This window comes from Microcaecilia unicolor, chromosome 2 (genome assembly GCF_901765095.1).
Source record: "Microcaecilia unicolor chromosome 2, aMicUni1.1, whole genome shotgun sequence".
In the NCBI taxonomy this organism is placed as follows: Eukaryota; Metazoa; Chordata; class Amphibia; order Gymnophiona; family Siphonopidae; genus Microcaecilia; species Microcaecilia unicolor.
The window spans coordinates 45,400,335-45,421,851 of NC_044032.1; the positions used below are offsets into that span (position 1 = coordinate 45,400,335).

The 21,517-nt window shown below is 43.8% G+C and overlaps 1 protein-coding gene across 3 annotated transcripts in view; it reads right to left on the reverse strand.

The window, feature by feature from the left end:
- Positions 1-5,814: 5,814 nt before the first annotated feature.
- PIAS2 (protein inhibitor of activated STAT 2) overlaps positions 5,815-21,517 on the reverse strand; it is a 133,260-nt gene continuing 117,557 nt past the window's right edge. For 2 of the 3 annotated variants that reach the window (XM_030192913.1, XM_030192910.1), the window contains 3 exons: positions 18,931-19,061; positions 16,661-16,698; positions 5,815-6,118 (listed from right to left, as the gene is read on the reverse strand). In XM_030192913.1, coding sequence (XP_030048773.1) covers positions 5,936-6,118; positions 16,661-16,698; positions 18,931-19,061 — 352 coding nt within the window. In that variant the 3' untranslated portion in view covers positions 5,815-5,935. The remainder of the gene's footprint in view (positions 6,119-16,660; positions 16,699-18,930; positions 19,062-21,517) is intronic. The other variant, XM_030192911.1, reaches the window with a different exon arrangement.

A 21,517-nucleotide genomic window follows, 5' to 3' on the forward strand; every position in this document is an offset into this window, starting at 1 on the left:
AGTGTAGTGCTGCTCCGTTTCCTGAACGCATTCTAAGCACATTATGTTCAAGAGTTAATCTTTATATGTCCACGCAGTACCTATGCTTTACTTTGTTGCCCATACACTTGAAGGGAAATGAAAGCAAAGATACATACCTGTAAGCAGGTATTCTCCGAGGACAGCAGGCTGATTGTTCTCACTGATGGGTCGACGTCCACGGAGGGCCCAGGAACGGAGATTTTCCAAGTAAAATCCAACAAAGCTTTGCGGGAGCTTCCAGCGCACGGGGCACGCCCACCGCGCATTGGCGACCGTCTTCCTGCCCGTACGCATCCGTTCCCACTCAGTTATATCAAACAGCAAAAAAGAAGAACAACAACAAACAACTCCTCCAAAGGGGAGGAGGGCGGGTTTGCGAGAACAATCAGCCTGCTGTCCTCGGAGAATACCTGCTACAGGTATGTATCTTCGCTTTCTCCGAGGACAAGCAGGCTGCTTGTTCTCACTGATGGGGTATCCCTAGCACCCAGGCTCACTCAAAACAACAAAGAAGGTCAATTGGACCTCGCAATGGCGAGGACATAACAAGGATTGACCTACGAAGCAGAACATCTGAGAGTGTAGCCTGGAACAGAATAAAAATGGGCCTAGGGTGGTGGAGTTGGATTCTAAACCCCGAACAGATTCTGCAGTACCGACTGCCCAAACCGACTGTCGCGTCGGCTATCCTGCTGAAGGCAGTAGTGAGATGTCAATGTGTGGACTGATGACCACGTCGCAGCCTTGCAAATCTCTTCTATAGAGGCTGACTTCAAGTGGGCCACCGACGCTGCCGTGGCTCTAACACTATGAGCCATGACATGACCCTCAAGAGTCAGCCCAGCTTGGGCATAAGTGAAGGAAATGCAATCTGCTAGCCAATTGGAAATGGTGCGTTTCCCGACAGCGACTCCCCTTCTGTTGGGATCAAATGACACAAACATTTGGGCGGACTGTCTGAAAGGGCTTGTCCGCTCCACATAGAAGGCCAATGCTCTCTTGCAGTCTAATGTGTGCAACTGACGTTCAGCAGGGCGGGTATGAGGACGGGGAAAGAATGTTGGCAACACAACTGACTGGTTCAGATGGAACTCCGACACCACCTTTGGCAAGAACCTAGGGTGAGTGTGGAGGACTACTCTGTTGTGATGAAACTTGAGATAAGGAGCATGCACTACCAAGGCTTGTAGCTCACTGACTCTACGAGCTGAAGTAACAGCCACCAAGAAAATGACCTTCCAGGTCAAGTACTTCAGATGGCAGGAATTCAGTAGCTCAAAAGGAGGCTTCATTAGCTGGGTGAGAACGACGTTGAGATCCCATGACACTGGTGGAGATTTGATAGGGGGCTTTGACAAAAGCAAACCTCTCATGAAGCGAACAACTAAAGGCTGTCCAGAGATAGGCTTACCCTCTACATGCTGATAAGCACTAATCGCACTAAGATGAACTCTTACTGAGTTGGTCTTGAGACCACGCTCTGACAAACGTAGAAGGTATTCAAGCAGGGTCTGTGTAGGACAAGAGCGAGGACCTAGGGCCTTGCTATCACACCAGACGGCAAACCTCCTCCATTTGAAAAAGTAACACTTCTTTGTGGAATCTTTTCTGGAAGCAAGCAAAACCTGGGAGACACCCTCAGAGAGACCCAAGGAAGCGAAATCTACACTCTCAACATCCAGGCCCTGAGAGCCAGAGACTGGAGGTTGGGGATGCAGAAGCGCCCCTTCGTTCTGAGGGTCGGAAAACACTCCACGGTTCTTCAGAGGACAACTCCAGAAGAAGAGGGAACCAAATCTGACGCAGCCAGAAAGGAGCAATCAGAATCATGGTTCCACGGTCTTGCTTGAGTTTCAGCAAAGTCTTCCCTACTAGAGGTATGGGAAGATATGCATACAGAAGGCCCTTCTCCCAATGCAGGAGAAAGGCATCTGACGCTAGTCTGTCGTGGGCCTGAAGCCTGGAACAGAACTGAGGAACCTTGTGATTGATTTGAGTGGCAAAAAGATCCACCGATGGAGTGCCCCACACTCGGAAGATCTTGCGTACAATGCCCAAGTTGAGCGACCACTCATGAGGTTGCATTATCCTGCTCAATCTGTCGGCCAGACTGTTGTTTACGCCTGCCAGATAAGTGGCTTGGAGAAACATGCCGTGATGGCAAGCCCAAAGCCACATCTGGATGGCTTCCCGACACAGGGGGCGAGATCCGGTGCCCTCCTGCTTGTTGATGTAGTACATTGCAACCTGATTGTCTGTCTGAATTTGGATAATTTGATTGGACAGCTGATCTCTGAAAGCCTTTAGAGCGTTCCAGACTGCTCGCAACTCCAGAAGATTGATCTGAAGACCTTTTTCCTGAAGGGACCAAAGTCCTTGAGTGTGAAGCCCATCAACATGGGCTCCCCACACTAGGAGGGATGCATCAGTTGTCAGCACTTTTTGTGGCGGAGGAATTTGAAAGGGACATCCCAAGGTCAGATTGGATCGAATTGTCCACCATTGAAGGGAATTGTGAAAATCGGTGGAAAGGTGGATCACATCCTCTAGATTCCCTGCAGCTTGATACCACTGGGAGGCTAGGGTCCAATGAGCTGATCTCATATTAAGGCAGGCCATGGGAGTCACATGAACTGTGGAGGCCATATGGCCTAGGAAACTTAACATCTGCCAAGCTGTGATCTGTTGAGACGCTCTGGCCATGGAAACTAGAGACAGAAGATTGTCTGCTCTCGTCTCGGGGAGACAGGCGTGAGCCTTCCGAGAATTCAGCAGAGCTCCTATAAATTCTAGTTTTTGAACTGGAAGAAGATGGGAATTTAGGTAATTTAAAATAAACCCGAGTAGCTCTAGGAGTTGAATAGTCATCTGAACGGACTGTAGAGCTCCTGCCTCTGAGGTGTTCTTCACCAGCCAATCGTCGAGATAAGGGAACACATGCACTCCCAGTCTGCGTAGTGACGCTGCAACCACCGCCAGACATTTTGTAAAGACTCTGGGTGCAGACGCCAGACCAAAAGGCGCTGAGAAGGGCGGAGAGTTCCTCTGCAAGTACCTGCCTGTGCTGGAAGCTGAAGGACTGAGCTACCGGTGGGCAATTTGGAGGTCTGGAGATCAAATTGAGGGAGTAGCCTAACCAAACTATTTGAAGAACCCACCGATCGGAGGTTATGATAGGCCACCTTTGGTGAAAAAAGTTTAACCTCCCTCCAACGGCAGATCGCCCAGTAAGGATACTTTTTTGGTGGCTATGCTCAACTGGAGCCAGTCAAAAGCCCGTCCCTTGCTTTTGCTGGGAAGCTGCAGGGGCCTGCCTTGGCGCACGCTGTTGACGTGAACGAGCGCGCTGGGGAGGAGCCCGAGAAGGCTTTCGAGAAGGAGGATTGTACCTACGCTTGCTATAAGCATAGGGAGCATTCTTCCGTCAACAGAAAAAACATCTACCTGATAAGGTAGAGGCTGAAGGCGCCCGGCGGGAGAGATTGTCCATAGCAGTTTTCCGCTGGTGGAGCTGATCGACCACCTGTTTGACTTTCTCACCAAAAATATTATCCCCCCGGCAAGGGACATCCGCAATCCACTGCTGGGCTCAATTGTCCAGGTCAGAGGCACGCAGCCATGAGAGTCTGCGCATCACTATACCTTAAGCAGCGGTTCTGGATGCAACATCAAAAGTATCGTAAGCACCCCTGGACAGGAATTTACGACACGCCTTCAGCTGCCTGACCACCTCCTGAAAAGGCCTGGCCTGGCCTGCCCCAGAGGGAGCTGATCGACCAAGTCCGCCAGTTGCTTCACATTGTTCCGCATGTGGATGCTCGTGTAGAGCTGGTACGACTGAATCTTGGACACGAGCATAGAGGACTGATAGGCCTTCCTCCCAAAAGAGTCCAGGGTTCTACATTCTCGCCCTGGGAGCGCCGAGGCAAAGTCTCTAGAACTCCCGGCTCTCTTGAGAGCGGAATCCACAACCATAGAGTTGTGAGGTAACCGCGACTTCATCAACTCAGGTTCTCCGTGAATCAGATATTGGGACTCAGCTCTTTTGGGAATGGTGGAATTATTTAGTGGTTTCGTCCAGTTCCTTAGCAGTGTCTCTATGAGGACACTGTGCAAAGGAACAGTGGTCGATTCCTTAGGCGGTGAAGGATAGTCAAGGACCTCGAGCATCTCAGTCCTGGGCTCATCCTCAGATACCGCAGGGAAGGGAATTGCCTCAGACATCTCCCGGACAAATGAAGAGAAAGAAGACTCTCCGGAGGAGAAAGCTTTCTTTCTGGCGAAGGAGTGGGATCAGAAGTAAGACCACAAGACTTCTCAGAAGAGAAATACCTGGGATCTTCTCCTTCATCCCATGAGGCATCCTCCTCGGTATCGGACAAGAGTTTTTGAACTGCAGTCCGAAACCGGGCCCGTCTCGATGCCGAGGAACCATGTCCTCGATGGCGATGTTGAGAAGTCGACTCCCATGCCGGCAGCGATGAAGCTCCCCTCCAGCGATGTCGACAGGGAGTCGACCTGGGTGGCAGCCGATGCCGAAGGCGGTACTGGCGTCAGAGACATCACCACAGGCACGGAGCCAGCTGCCGCTTCCAACGACGTTACCGAGGGCACAAGCACCCCCAGTACCGGGGCAGACTGAAGCTGCAGCCCCTCCAGAAGACCTGGAAGAATGGCTTGGATGCGCTCGTCTAGAGTCGCTGTCGAAGAAGGCTGTGGGGTCGATACAGAAGTCGGCATCAGAATCTATGGAGGTCTGGGAGGCGGTACCGGGCTGTCCGAAGATCGACGCACCGACACCTCTTGGATGGAGGGTGAGCGTTCCCTCCCAGCGTCGACGCCCCGGAGCTCCCTGTACCGTGCCTCGAAGGAGACCAATGACGATGCTTCTTCGCTTTCACTCGAAGCACGTCACCAGTACTCCTCGGTACCGACGCGGACGTGGAATCCACACACCTCCTCGGGGTCGGGTCCGACAATGGACGGTCCTGGTGGGCCTGTACAGCAGGAGCCTTCGAGAGAGGTGGAGACCCACTCAACAGCTCACTGCTCCCAGCGTGTGGTGATGTTCGGGCAGCCATTACCTGCGCTCCCGATGTCAATGCCATCCCCGGAGCCGATGTCAATGCCGAGGAATCAGGCAGAGCTCCGAAAAGACGATCCCGAAGAGCTCTTCTCTATGCCTGTGTCCGCTTTTTCAAGCTCAGGCACAACTTACAAGCACCTGGGCGATGGTCAGGTCCAAGGCACTGGATGCACCAAGCGTGCGAGTCAGTACCCGAGATCGACCGCTGGCACCGAGCATACTTCCTGAAGCCGCTGGGAGTCTTCGATGACATGGGCGGAAAAATCGCGTCGGCAAAATCAAAAGGCTCGATTGTGCCAAAAAGAGGGCACAAAAATGAGAATCGTGTACGCAACGAAAGGAAACTTAAAAGGGACTAAATCTGAAGAAATAAGGTTTTTTGTTTTTAAACTTGGAATATAAAAAGGGGAAAACAGTGATGAGAAACAAAAAGAAAGCGCGAAACAGCTCAAACACTCGGCAAGGAGTTTCTCTGGGCCTGAGGGAGAAAGACCGACACGCAGCTTCTCTCCTCCACGGAAAAGAAGAAACTGAGCGGGAACGGCCGCGCACGGGCGGAAAGACGGCCGCGCATGCGCGGTGAGTGTGCCCTGTGCGCCGGAAGCTCCCGCAAAGCTTTGTTGGATTTTACTTGGAAAATCTCTGTTCCTGGGCCCTCCATGGACGTCAACCCATCAGTGAGAACAAGCAGCCTGCTTGTCCTCGGAGAATCAGTCTATCTTTAATGAAAATAAATACCAACATAAAACTGAACAAAAATGGAACTCTACAGTTAGCAGCAGGACAGTGAACTTCGTGCTACTCCATCATGAACTTTTCTCTTTTAATTTAATCCAGTGAGATGATGTCGGAAACGGCGCTTCCACTGCTGGTTATGACTGCCGTCTCATTCTTGTCTGAAGATCCAACTAGAGTGCTGCTCTCATAGTGGCTGGTCAAGGTCAAGATGTTTCCAGCTGTGTTTGTTGGAAGTGCCGAGGTAAGACTATCCAAAAACATAGGGGGACAGTACTGCTTGAAATAAACAATGGTACTGATAAGAACAAGAAGTAAATAAACGGCTACAAGTCCTGGTTGAAAGTTACCTTCAGGATTTTTTTTTTTTTTGTAGTGAAACTGACACCATAAACCTAAATCTGAATTTCTATGACATTTTTCATGAAACTTGGATTAAAATGTGTTTTAATTACAACATGGCAGCTACTACAGGGTAACAGAAAACAGAGCTATAGAGAGAACACAATATAGTTTCTGATAAAAATGAAGATTCATCATCATAAATGGCTAAGGGATGAACTAAATGTGGAAAGGCCTTTCCTTATTAGTAAAAAATGAAATAAAAATTGCATCCAATAGAAAACAATTCTGCATTTTTGTTTTTTAACTGAATATGAATTGCAATTATTTTATTTGTATTTAGCTCACTCCTTTCCAGTATTAGTTTAAAAAGATATTGACTCCTATTTGTTTCAGGGATGTTTTGATTTGAAGTGTTACTGTTTAGTTACTTCTGTGATGTCACCAACCACTGTGAACAAACAGATCTCTGATTTCAATCAGCAATGCTTTACATTCTAATTAGACAAATTTTCTATAAAAGACTCCTTTGCCAAATGATGAAGGTGTCTTATTATCATCACCCAATTACAGCTGTAAAAACGCAGGCACAGGAAACAAGAGCAGCTTTCCCAATGCCACAGATCACCACAGGAAGGAGATCTGAATTCATTTCCCGAGTTCTCTGGACTAGAAGTTCTAGGGTCCCACTAACAAACCACACCTCTTAATTGGCATAAAGGGAAAACATTGCAAGCTCAATATTCAAGAGATTTACCCGACAAAGTATATTTTAGCCAGGTAAATCTTAGCCGATTAAAATAACCCCTTTCACTTAGCTAATTTTGTGTGGACAACTTAATCTGCACAAATACTAGTCCAAAATCTATCTACATAAAATCTGTTAGAGTTTCAAGTTATTTATACTCGATATACCACTGAACAGAGGCACAGCTTGGGGGTTATTTTAAATTAATGGGTTATCTTATCTGTTCAGCAAGATTTTGAACACTGGGCCCATATTTTATTTATTTATTGCATTTGTATCCCACATTTTCCCACCTTTTTGCGGGTTCAGTGTGGCTTACAATATTTTATGAATCATGGAAATACAATTTGTTACAACTCAATTATGGATTACATTGTGATGAGTTATGCGAGACAAAGTCAAAGTATCGTTAAGGAATATAATAATGGAAGAGAGCACTGAAACATTGGAAGGAAATAACAGAAACAAAAAGGGGCAATATATAATAACAGGAAAACATTTGGTATACATTTTCTGTGAGTAAAGGTATGAGTGTGGTGAGATTACGGGGGATGAGAATTCAGAAGTGGCTGTATTGATGCATTACTGAACAGTGAGTTTGGGCTTTATATGTTTTGGGTCTTTCCGTAAATTTTCTCAAAAAGATGGGTCTTCAATAGTTTGCGGAAGGTGGCTTGCTCGTAGATCGTTTTCAGGTTGCACGGCAGTGTATTCCAGAATTGCGTGCTCATGTAAGAAAAGGTTGACGCGTGCGCCTTGTATTTCAAGCCCTTGCAATTAGGGAAGTGGAGGTTGAGGAAAGTTCGGGATGATCTTTTAGCATTTCTGGATGGTAAGTCTATTAAATCAGACATGTAGGCTGGGGCTTCACCGTGAATGATTTTGTGGACTAATGTGCATACTTTAAAAGTAATGCGTTCCTTGAGTGGGAGCCAGTGTAGCTTCTCTCATAAGGGTTTTGCACTTTCATATTTTGGTTTTCCGAAGATGAGTCTGGCTGCTGTATTCTGAGCTGTTTGAAGTTTTCTCAGTATTTGCTCTTTGCAACCTGCGTATAGTGAGTTGCAGTAGTCCAGATGGCTGAGTACGAGGGATTGCACTAGGCTGCGAAAGACGGATCTTGGGAAGAATGGTCATATTCTTTTCAGTTTCCACATGCAGTAGAACATCTTTTTGGTTGTGTTGTTTGCATGAGTTTCGAGTGTTAGGTGGCGGTCGATAGTGACTCCAAGGATTTTGTAAAGCTGTCAAGATATATATACACACCAGGCCAGGCCAGTAGCTCTACGGTGGTGCACTGTCAGGCAGAGGATCTTGGATTCCCAGCTCAGGTGTTCTGCAACCTGGATCAACCACAGCCTAGGATGCTACAGCATTCATAAACCCTGAGGAAGGATAGATTTCTTCACTGTACAACAGTGACGTTAGAGAATGACACGGGGACCCGCAGTAACCGTGGGCATGGGGACGGGGGACAGAGCTTGCGGGGACAGGCAGGGATGGGGACCGAGCCCACAGGGATGGGGACCTCATGTCATTTTCTACTTTGAAGCCTGTTAATGAACTGGACTGTTATTTATGTTTGAGTGATGAAGACAATATTTTGATTTTTTGGAAAAACAAGCAACTATGCTGGCCCAACTAGCAAAATTTGCATGGGGGATCCTGTACATCCTACCAGACATCTTCTAAGAAAACATCTTCTATTGCAGGAACGACTGCGGAAGACAGGAGAGCTAGACTGAATCCTGACATTGTTGATGACTTATTCATTCACAGATTTAAAAATTGTAACAGTGCTTTATAGGGCATATTTCTCCCCTCTAGGGCATACAGAATGGGTTGCATTTTGCACTTCCTGGACATTTTAACAGGGTGGATTAGGATTCCTTCAGGTAGCAGAAATAAGCTATTGTTGGGGTTGGAAGGGTAGAGGGTGGTGGTGAGGAGGGTTATTATAGCTGCTCGCTGTTATTGTTGTTTTCTATTTGCAATTTATACACAACAGTTGCATAGCATATTGTTCCTTTTTATAGTTTAATAAAAATATTTAAATATAAAATCATAATTGTTCGAGGCTTCTGCAGATGAGGACAGAGCCCATGGAGATGGGGGAGAGATGGAGCAGAACATGCAGGGACGGGGCGGGAGAGGCAGAACATGCAGGGGCGGAGACAGAACCCACGGTGACGGGGACAAAACCTGCGGGAACAAACTTTGTCCCCGTGTCATTCTCTAAGTGACATCCAGTAAGTGGGTTTAGGTCTGGTGTTTGCTAATTCTAAAAAAAGAAACCAGGGCCCAGATGCTCAGAACTCCGACCCTGTACGAAACAACGCAGGAAAATACCGCCACAACAGCACCAAGGAATTACTCCTAATGTTCAATGCTAATAGTATGCAAATGATATGCGCTCTATTATTTTCAAGCATTAGGCAGTAAAGCGGGAGGATGGTGCCTGGCACATATGCCCAAGAGGTGGAGTCCAGAACACCGGAAAGGACGAGGGAAGGAGATGGAAGAGGTGTTAACTGCATCCATGGCTCAGAAAGCAGGCTAGAATCCAGGTCAGAAGGCTGCAGAAATGCTCGGCTCATGCACAGGTACCAGGCTGGCCTGTTCCTCACTCACATCTCTCTCTTTAGCAAGCAGCTTACGAGATCCCTCCAGTATTTGGTGTCACTAGGCCTTTTTCTGTTGCCCTGCAGCTGCTGCTGGCACTGCCTGGACAGATTTCTCCTTCATCATTTCAAAACTGCTTTTGTCAGCTCTGTTCCTGCCATCCTCACTGCCCGGACACCCTAATGCCAGCTCCGATGCAGGAGCAGCACCACTGTTTGGCGTACTGCTCGCCGAGCATTGGGAAGGAATAGCTAATGAGCTCATCAGCATGCATTTGCATTTTTATTGCGCTACTCCTTTCCATGCTCAATTGTTCCTGCGCTCCAAGCTTTTGAACATCCTGCGTCGGTCAAGAATGTGCTAGTCAGGCGATAATGGCCTCTAGCACCCACATTTACTTTTGAGCATCGGAGCCCAGGTGAACAGAACCTGGCCAAAGACAGTCACAGCTATGACTGTGGGTCAGAGTGACTTTTTACTTTGTCTAGTTAGGGGTTTATGTGCATTTGCTCTGAGCTATTTCTGTAACAAGACCTGATGTGACTATATTCTTGCTATCCTTGTACATTACCTTCACTATTATAAATAAAAATAATTGCCCTATTTTTACAACAGACTGTGGAGTTAGCTCTTTATTATTTGAGTATTGTGGGCTTTGATCTAATGATAAGGGGAACATTCGCTTCCGACACGTCACTCACTAATTTTAGTCTTGTCTGAGACTAATTTCTTTTAGAAATTATACTAAGTGTCAGGTACCCCAATAACACCCCAAAAGTGTGTTATCTATATACGCTCTACAGACAAGAATCCTGTATTTAAAATAATGTACTGGATCAATACGAAGTCCAAAAAGAAATAACTGAAACTGAGGTTGAGTGATCCTGAGATCCAACAAGCAACTGTCTTGCTGGGATCAGAATCAGCTTATGATGTAAAGTCAGCGTGTCAAAGACTTGAAACAATCCTGTAATGGTTGCAAGCCAATATTCAATGAACAGGTAGGAAAAAAAAATCAGTAAGATGTCATCTGTAAAGAAAAACAGTTTATTACTGAATGACTGAATAAATGTGGATAGTGAGCTTAAGTAAATATTAAAGAGCAAAGGAGAACGTATAGAGCCCTGAGGGACTCCAGAAAATGAGACATGCTTCAGAAGTAGTGCATGATCTACCAGATCGAATGCAGCAGAAAGAATCAATGAGACTATCAAGGCAATATTCCCAGAGTCCAAGACTGCATGAAGTTCAATGATAAGGGCGGTAACTAAAGTTTCTGTACTATTAAAGTGACGGAATCCTCCTTGCCACAGATAAAGAATCGAAGAATGTTCCACATGGGAAGAAAACTGCTCATATACAATTTTCTCCATTAGCTTACGCATGAAATATATGTTAGAAACTAGACAATAATTCACTGGAAGAGAAGGGTCCACTATTCATTTTTCAGAATTGGCTGAATAAAGGTGTTTTTACCAGCTCAAAAGGGACTTCACCCGAAGCAAGACTTAACCATATGCAAGGTAACAGGCCAGAAGAAGACATTTTCAGCCATCAAGATAAAAAGGGATCTAATGGGCAAATAGTAAGTTGCACTGAATTCAGACAAGACGTTACGGCTGTGAGTGCCGGAAGATTGAAAGAATCCCATATTATAGATAAGCCTACCATAGTTGGAGATAGCGATATTACACTCTAAGAAGAAATGCCTGCCTTACTATGGAGTTACTATATCTTTATTCGAAAGTAACTGGGAATTAACAACAGAGAGATCTGAGCAGTACAAACAAGCAGAACTTTTTTTTCAGCAAGAGAGTAACAACTAGTGCTCTGCATAATTAATCTTGATACAGAGGAAAAGAATTCTACTTTGTCCTAAGCCAAGCCAAATGACCTTTTATTGCTTCTATTGTTGAGAGGAGAAACTTCAGAGAGCTTCAAAGGTTAACAACATATAGGACTAACAAAAAAAAAATAAGAGGACTGGTACAATTTGCATTTAGATGAGAGGACAAGTTGTTTAGAAAACTAGGGCGGTTATACCAATTATCTTTTCTCAACATATACAATTATCTTGTTTATGTAATATAAATTAGTGTGAATTTTATTCAGAGTATAATTTTGTACATGAGTAAGTACTTAGTCAAGACGTATTAGTGGTAATATTCGAAAGTAATGGGATAAATCATCAGCCAATGGTAATCGGTGACTCTCTAAGTTGCCTGAGACAATAGCAATGAGACACCTGGTAGGAGTAACTGAAGTAGACAGAACAGAGGAGTATTTCCTCTTAGCTAATTTCAAGCGAAAATTATAAAGTCAAAGTTCAGCTTTACAGTAATAGCCAAGTTCAGATGTTCTATGCTTATGCCAAAGACATTCCACTCTCCTTAGCTTCCGTGCCAACAAACGGAGATCTTGACAGTACTAAGAATTTCTGGGACTGGCCCTTTAAGTAATAGTATGCATGGGTGCAAAAGTATCTTGACCCCATTGGATAGAAGAATGCCAAGTACTAATTTGGTCTTCCAGAAAAAGAAAATCTGCAGGAGAAAATTGAGTAAGTGGGGTGCAAGTATCAAGTTTAAGAAGATGTAAGATGGCAAGATAAAATTGTTTGAGGACAGAGGAAGAATGGATGGCGATGCAGAAATTGTCATCCAAAATGTTACAAGAAAATGATCAGACCAGAATAAATGGGTATTCCTAAAAGTCATGAAAGAAAACGTTGGAGATGGGCCTGAGAGAATCACATCCAAAGTATGACTGGCTACATGGGTAGAAAAGTTTACTTGCTGTGAGAGCCCCAAGTCTTCCAAAAATGTGCAGAAAGATGATGGTTTACTTTGAGTTGGTTGATCAACATGTGTGACAAAACAGTAGGTTTTAAGCCTGTAAACTGCATCGATTATTTCTTGATGTGTATTGATGTGAACAAATTTCCTGAGCCCATACGCTATGCGCCCTCCCTGCCCATCTTAAAATCCTTACTCAAAGCCCATCTCTTCACTGTAGCTTTCGGCACATAACCACTTACCTCTATTCAGGAAACCCACACTGCCCCATTTGATTGACTGCATACTTGTCCTTTACATAGTAACATAGTAGATGACGGCAGAAAAAGACCTGCATGGTCCATCCAGTCTGCCCAACAAGATAAACTCATATGTGCTACTTTTTGTTTATACCTTACCTTGATTTGTACCTGTCCTTTTCAGGGCACAGACCGTGTAAGTCTGCCCAGCACTATCCCTGCCTCCCAACCACCAGCCCTGGCACAGACCGAATAAGTCTGCCTAGCACTATCCCCTCCTCCCAACCACCAGCCCCTCCTCCCACCACCGGCTCTGGCACAGACCGTATAAGTCTGCCCAGCACTATCCCCACCTCCCGCCACCGGCTCTGCCACCCAATCTCGGCTAAGCTTCTTAGGATCCATTCCTTCTGAACAGGATTCCTTTATGTTTGTCCCACGCATGTTTGAATTCTGTTACCGTTTTCATTTCCACCACCTCCCACGGGAGGGCATTCCAAGCATCCACTACTCTCTCTGTGAAAAAATACTTCCTGACATTTTTCTTGAGTCTGCCCCCCTTCAATCTCATATCATGTCCTCTCGTTCTACCTCCTTCGCATCTCCGGAAAAGGTTTGTTTGCGGATTAATACTTTTCAAATATTTGAATGTCTGTATCGTATCACCCCTGTTTCTCCTTTCTTCCAGAGTACACATGTTCAGGTCATCAAGTCTCTCCTCATACGTCTTGTAACGCAAATCCCTTACCATTCTCGTAGCTTTTCTTTGCACCGCTTCAATTCTTTTTACATCCTTCGCAAGGTACGGCCTCCAAAACTGAACACAATACTCTAGGTGGGGCCTCACCAACGACTTATACAGGGGCATCAACACCCCTGAGCTCTTTTGAGCAGGGACTGTCCTTCCTCGTTTGAACAGCGTTGCGTAACCCTGGTAGCGCTTTAGAAATGTTAAGTAGTAGTATTTCTCCAGTTGGCCAGCAGGTGGTGCATGTTTATATTTAAAGCTGTTACAGAGAAAATGACTGTTCCTTCTTCAGTTAGCAAAGAGAGGAAGTAACCTGAAGTGATGTATAAGATTCAAAATTTGCTGTTCTGATTGGCCCAGGAATTCAAATCCAATCTGGAAATACTGGATTTCTCTCAGTCTCAGATTGGGATGGAAGAGAGACCCTGTGAGAAGTTATATTCTATAAGCTGTGAGCAGCTATATTTCCTGTATTCTCCAGGCTCTATTCAGGTAATGAACAAATGTTTAGATAGCATTATAATTTATCTATATTTCAGTTACCTGTTATTGTTTGCTGATTGCACCTTTTCTGTTCATTGTTCTAATTTTTCATGACAATAAACATTTTTAGTTTATTGTCTCTGCTTGTCTGGACTGACTAAGAATCCTGGTGGTTTATGTGTTGGATCTGCGAGTGCTTTCTAGGAACTGTGGGACCACTGAAGTGTGGCCCCCCAGTATCCTAGAAATCACTGGGGAATAATTTGAGAGTGGGAGACTCGCCCAGAGGCAGTTGAGACCCAGTTGGTGGGAGGAGGGTGCAGGAGGACCTGAGCTGTGCTGGGGATAGACCATCTAAGTGTCTACGGGGTAGCCCCAGGTGTATGGCTACGCATTTCGTGATAATATGAATATGAAAGTCCCCCACGATCAAGAACTTAGGGAATTTCACAGTTATGTCAACTTAACATTTGTAATAAAACCTCCCATAATTTTGGTGTTAAAGAGGGAGAATGGTTAAAGACAATCTGTGTAAGTAACATAGTAGCATGAGCAAACATTGATGCAGCAATTTTGACTGTCGAAAACCAGGAGGGTAAACTAATCATGTCTCCCCCCCCCCCCTTTTTTTTCAATCCTGGAGGTCATCTGCTGATGAAGCAGTTTACCCTCAAGGGTAACTGGGTGGGGGCAGTTCCAGCAAAAACAGGCTGCAGCTCCAGGCTGATCTGTGGTGGTGTCTGCTGATCACAGCACTAAGGAGGCATCGTTGAGCCCTGTGGAGAGCAGCTGCCCTGCAGCCTGGTTCTGCTGGAGGCGGGCCTGATACACAGAGTTTTGTCTGTGTTTTGAACCAGACCCCAAACCAGTTACTGGAGGCCAAGCCAGTTGCCATATCTTCCCCTGCTGAAGCTGACAGTGGATCGGATTATTTCAGGGTTCTTCTCCCCCATTTGAAATATGAACAGATTATATTGTCTTTATATATTAAGTACTGCTGTGCTGTGAACTACAAGTCCATGAATTTTTGTAGTTTTTCTGTAATTGGCCCTTTCTGAGCACACGTTTCCTGTTCCCAGTGTCTGATTGGTTTTCATTATTGTCCTGCCTGGTCTCCAAGCATGTGGGGTAAGGAGCCTGTTCCCCTTCTCCCATCGTGCCTGTGAAACTGAATTTGCCATGCTGTGATCCTGCTGCTTGTGCCTTTCAAGTGCCTGCAATTTCATTGCATTTTTACCAATATACATACTTAAAACATTACCAGCCAGCTTTGTGTAAGCTGAATTCACCAGCTTCTCTTGCCTGAGAGAGCTGGTTACAGAATGGGCCCTTATTCTGCAGCAGAACTGATTATTTCCAATTCATCTCAATAGCAAGTTTTGTTTTTCTTTTCCTTTAAGTGCATTAAAGAACAATTAGATCAAGAGTTTTGAATCTACCTGGTGATATTAATACTGGTTTAACTGTCAAAGCATTGTGAGATACTCTGCCAAGACAGAAGGCAGGTCCTGGATTTTGCTGGATTTGGCAAGGAGAAAGAGCTGGAGAACTTGAAGGCCAGCCGTTATGACTATGGAGTTACTCTCAGAGTCAATACTAGGAATTAATTCTTCCCTCTGAACAGTGGTTTCCAAACTGGTAAGCGATTCTTTTGTGACTACCCAGGTACTGGACAATCAAGCTCAGATTTTGGAATGCCATGTCTCTAAAATTGAGAATGTGGAGTCTGGAATGGCTGCAGTACTGGCGGGTAATGCAACCTTGATGAAGGACATTGAGTTATTACATAGGAAGATTGAATTTTGACAGAACCAGTTACTCATTTAAGATTTTTGCATTTTCCCAGGTCCCCTATCACAGCTACTGTTACAGTATGGAAATATTTTCTGAAGGTATTGGGAATGTCGGCTTCAGTTGCTGCCACCACTTGTTAGAGCCATCTATGTGTCAACTACAGGGAGGACTAGGACTGATCAACTGGAAAGTCAAGGACAAGATGCGAGATCTTTGAACCTTACTGGTTTTCCAGAATCATCCTTGGAGGTAATTACACAGAACACCATATTGGTGATTACCTTTGCATTGCAATCTGATTGCAACCTGGTACTACATATATTTGAATGATGTGTTTTGGGGGAGGGCTAAGGTACATTTATTTCCTGACTTGTCAACAGCAATGCAGAAGAGGAAACAAATGCAAAGTGATGCACATTGGGAAAAATAATCCAAATCATAGTTATCTAACATTAAGTTCCACCTTAGGAGTCAGTACCAAAAAAAAGATCTAGGTGTCATCATGGACAATACATTGAAATCTTCTATCCAGTTTGCGGCGGCAGCCAAAAAAGCAAACAGAATGCCACAAATTATTTAAAAATGCCTGACTGTACAGTAAATTTGTTGTAGTCCCGCCATTAATTTTTTTATTGCCTTGATTTGGCTCCGTAGATTCCATGGTCTCTGTATTTAGCATTATGGTGTTAAAAACTTATTTCCTAATTTCATGTATGTATGTGCATGTATATGCATGTGCATGCATGTGCCTGTTAAAATTAAGCATCTAGCACCAATTTTAAATACTAAGCATGTAAATTATGTGTCTAAGCTTAGTCTATGAACTGCAGCCTGGAAGACTTTTAAAATTTCATACTTAGTGATAGAACAATTCAAAACATTACAAACCTCATTCTAAAAACATTGCTGATAAAACCAAATAAATGCTAAGTAGCAGGACATCAAAGAAAACTGATAAATTGAACCTGCAATTTTTTTTTCATTTTTTTTAAACAATTTCAATCTTATATATTTACCATTCATTGTATTTCAAATAAGGGACCTTACCTGTGGATCAACTGGAATTAGTGAAAGTAAGTCCAAGCCTAAACAGATAACATTGTAATATTAATACTCTCCTAGAGGTTTACTGAAAGGTGCAATATAGCATACAGCAGCAATAACTTTCTAGTTAATTGCGTTTGCTATTAGAAAGTTTGAACTATCGAATGTACCAAATACATTCGGTAAATAGCCATATGTACCAAATACAAGGTATTTAAATTGCATAAAATCTGTGTAGACTCCAAATAGTTTACAGTTTATTAGTTGTAAACTGTAAATAGCCATATGTACCAAATACAAGGGCAATATGAAGCAGTGAACTAGTGATCACTTCTTCATATTGCCCTTGTATTTGGTACATATGGCTATTTACAGTTTACAGCTAATAAACTGTAAACTATTTAGAGTCTACACAGATTTTATGCAATTTAAAGAAGACACCTGTGAGGTTTGGAAAGATCATTTACTACAAGATCTTGGTTCTTTAAAAGGAAGCACAAACTCTCCCGTTAACTTGTTACTGTAACTAGTTTAACTGAATTAAAAATGAAATTGCAGAACAATTTACTGCCTACCTCATAACAAATCCTCTGTACCAAGAATATAGGCAAGATGTAAATGAGTGAAACATAATTCAACACCATTTTTTGTGGGTTGTTTGAAAGATATAATAGCCTACAAAAACTTCAGTTTTCTCCATGACCAATACTGCTAAATTGTTTTGTATTGTAGAGTTCTGTTAAGAAACAGAAAATGTCAATTCTGCAAATATGATCTACACAGACAGACCCAAGCAATCTTAAAGAAAGTTCTTACATCAATCATAACATTATATTATGATGCAAATGTATTTATTTCAAAAATCGCTTTTTTACTAATAAAGCACAGCAAACTATCAAAAACATATAAGACATAACTCCACATTCATACATTCATTCCCCACATCTCTAACATCATTAAAAAAAACCTTGTCCCATGCTTAGGAGTCAGTCCGTGGTGAAAGTTACTGCAATAAAATCGCTAATCCTCCAAATGGTCCAAATTAGTCTGTTTCTTTATTTTATTTATTGCATTTGTATCCCACATTTTCCCACCTCTTTGCGGGCTCAGTGTGGCTTACAATAAGATATGAATAATGGAAATACATTTGTTACAACTTGGTTATGGGTTACATTGTACAAGTTATGCGATACCATCGAAGTATCGTTAGGAATTTAACAATGGGACTTCAACATAGAAGCATTGGAAGGAGACAATGGGAAGCATTGGAAGGAGACAATGGGAAGCTTAAAGGGCAGTATTAAGACATAAAGACATATAGTGTACGTATTTCTGTGAGTAAGTGTATGAGTGATGAGGAATTACGGGGGATGAGGTCGGAAGTGGATGTATGGTGCCTTGATGAACAGCGAGTGTGGACTCTATGTGTTTTGGCTCTTTCCGTAAATTGTTTCAAACAGATGGGTCTTCAATAATTTGCGGAAGGAAGCTTGTTCGTAAATCGTTCTTAGGTTGCACGGCAGTGTATTCCAAAGCTGCGTGCTCATGTGAGAAAAGGTTGACGCGTGTAGCGTCTTGTATTTCACGCCCTTGCAATTAGGTTATGTCTTACATGTTTTTGATAGTTTGCTGTTCTTTATTATTAAAAAAGCGATTTTTGAAATAAATACATTTGCATCATAATATAATCTTATGATTGACGTAAGAACTTTCTTTAAGTTTGCTTGGATTTAATATTGAGAAAGTATTGTTTGACTAGATTCCTGTGTAAGTATTGTTGATCTACATAGACAGACATCACACTGAAGTTTTACACCTAAACTCATTCTGAATATCATGCATCTGGACAGCCTGCTAGGTCTTTAACTTTAAATCCTCAGGTTTTCTTCTAGTATACAAAACACCAAACCCACTTACATATATGGAATAAATACATAAATGTTACAGACACACACCTGAATGCCATTGTGATAAAAGGGATCGTAACTGCAACTGGAACCAGTAAGCATGGAGGATCCTTACATATGAGGCTATGCGGGGGCAAATCTGAGAACAGGTAGATCTTACAATAATATTGGGAATGGGCAGGCTATATGGGCCCTATGACCTTTTTCTATCATCGTGCTCTCTGTTTCTGCAGCAACTATCATCAATCAAAGGGACGTCTTCCTCCATAAAAACAAATATCTGTGACCTTCTTCGTGTTGCCATACAATGTGTATACATAAAGGAAAGCAGACTATTGCTTACCTGAAAAAGATCATATTGCCTACCTGGTAAATCTGAAATATTTGATATTGGTGGATGATGGAATGGCAAGGTGTACTCTGATAATGACGGAGGTATAGAAGTTGGGTCAATCATGGTCATACTTGGCACTCCAGATGGTTGATAAGTTAGGACTCTGTTATAAACAAAACAGGAAATTACCGATAAAGAAAAATTGCCTAGCTGTAAACTGTGGTAAAAAAAAGTCATACAGATTTGGGTCACAAAGCTCCATCTTGAACCTACTTGGGCTTTTCCCTGCACAATGGTTTCCCATAAGACATCAGACCCACAGCTTCTCAGTTTAATATTTAGCAAGTAAAGAACATGTATTTATGTCTGGCTTGTATTTATGTTTGCTATGTATGCCATTTTGAGCTTTTTAAAAAATTATTATTATTAATGCATTCTCAAATACCACAAACAATTAACAAGCATAAAGAGTCAAGTTCACATGTATAGAAAGTGAAGATACTTACCTCTAGCAGGTAGTCTCCGAGGACAACAGGCTTTATATTTTCACAATTGCATAATGCGGCCCCGTGCTGCTTGATATAGAGCTTATAACAAGCTTAACAGAGCTTTGTGGTATGCAAGACATGCTCCACCGCACATGCGTGTCTTCCTGCCTGCCACGAGAGCACTGTTACTGAAGTTAAATACTACAGTATAAAAAAATGAAAAAAAAAAATAGGAAACAACTCAAGGGGAGGTCGAAGGGTTTGAGAGAATATAAGGCCTGCTGTCATCGGAGAATACCTGCCACAGGTATCTTCACGTTCTCCAAGGACAAACAGGCCATTAATTCTCACAATTGGGGTATCCTTAGCATCCAGGCTCAACGAAAACAACAAACACTGGTCAAATGGACATTGCAACAGCGAGGACATAACTCAGAGTAACCTGAAACTATATACAAACTGAGAATGCAGCCTGGAAGAGAATAAAATGGGCCTTGGGGGGGGGGGGGGGGGGGGGGAGTTGGATTTTAGACCCCAAACAGATTTTGCAACACGGTCTGCCCGAATCGACTGTCGCGTCGGGTGTCCTGCTGAAGGCAGTAATGAGATGTGAATGTGTGGACTGAAGACCATGTCGCAGCCTTGCAAATATATTCAATGGAGGCTGACTGCAAGTGGGCTACCAGACACAGCCATGGCTCAGAAACGGTGAGCCTTGACATGACCCTCCAGGGTCAGCCCAACCTGGGCATAAGTGAAAGAAATGCAATCTGCCAGTAAAAGATGTGTGTTTCCTACTGGTGACCCCCAACCTGTTGGGATCAAAAGAAAAAAAAAAAGTTGGGCAGACTATCTATGGGGCCTTGTTCACTCCAAATAGGCCAAAACTCGCTTGCAGTCCAAGGCATGCAAGATACTCTCGCCAGGATGGGTATGAGGTTAGGGAAAGAATGTTGGCAACTCAATCGACTGGTTCAGATGGAACTCCAACACGAACTTTGGCAGGAACTTGGGGTGCGTGCAGAAGGCTACTCTGCAGTGGTGAAACTTAGTATAAGGTGCATCCATCACCAAGGCCTTAAGCTCAATGACCCTACGAGCTGAAGTAACAGTCACCAAAAATATGACCTTCCAGGTCAAGTACTCCAAATGACAGGAATTCAGTGGCTCGAAAGGAGCTTCCATCAGCTGGGTGAGAATGACGTTGAGGTCCCACACAGGTGGAGGTTTGACAGGGGGCTTTGACAAAAGCAAACTTCTTGTGAAGCGAACAACTAGAGGCTGTCTAGAGATGGGTTTATCTTCTACACATTGATGAAAAGAACTAATTGCACTGAGGTGAACCCTTATGGAGCTGGTCTTCAGACCAGACTAAGAGAGGTGAAGAAGGTATTTAAGCAGGGTCTGTGTGGGGCAGGCAATAGGATATAGGGCCTTGCCCTCACACCAGATGGCAAACATCTTCCATTTAAAAGAGTAATACCTCTTGATGGAATCTTTCCTGGAAGCCAGCAAGACCTGGGAGAAACCCTCAGAAAGACCCAAGAAAGCAAATTCTAGGCTCACAACATCACTGTGAGGGCCAGAGACTGAAGGCTGGGATGTAGAAGAGATCCCTCATTCTGTGTGATGAGGGTCGTAAAACACTCCAATCTCCACGGTTCTTCGGAGGATAACTCCAGAAGAAGAGAGAACCAGATCTGCCATGGCCAGTAAGGTGTGATTAAGATCATGGTCTCGTGGTTTTGCCTGAGTTTCAACAAAGTCTTCCCCACAAGAGGAATGGGAGAATATGCATACAGAACTCCTGTCCCCCAATGCAGGAGGAAGGCATATGACGATAATCTATCGTGGGCCTGAAGTCTGAGGGACTTTGTGGTTTAGTTGAGTGTCAAAGAGATCCACAGACAGGGTGTCCCCATGCTCAGAAGATCTTGCGGTCAACACCCATGCTGAGACCACTCGTGCGGTTGCATAACCCTGCTTAGGCTGTCGTTTATTACATCTAAAGGTTTTGTCTCCCTGATGTAGCATTTATCCAATCAATATTGGGAAACTGAAATCACCCATTATTATAGTGTTGCCCAATTTGGCAGCTTTCCTAATCTCTGTAAATATTTCTTCATTTGTC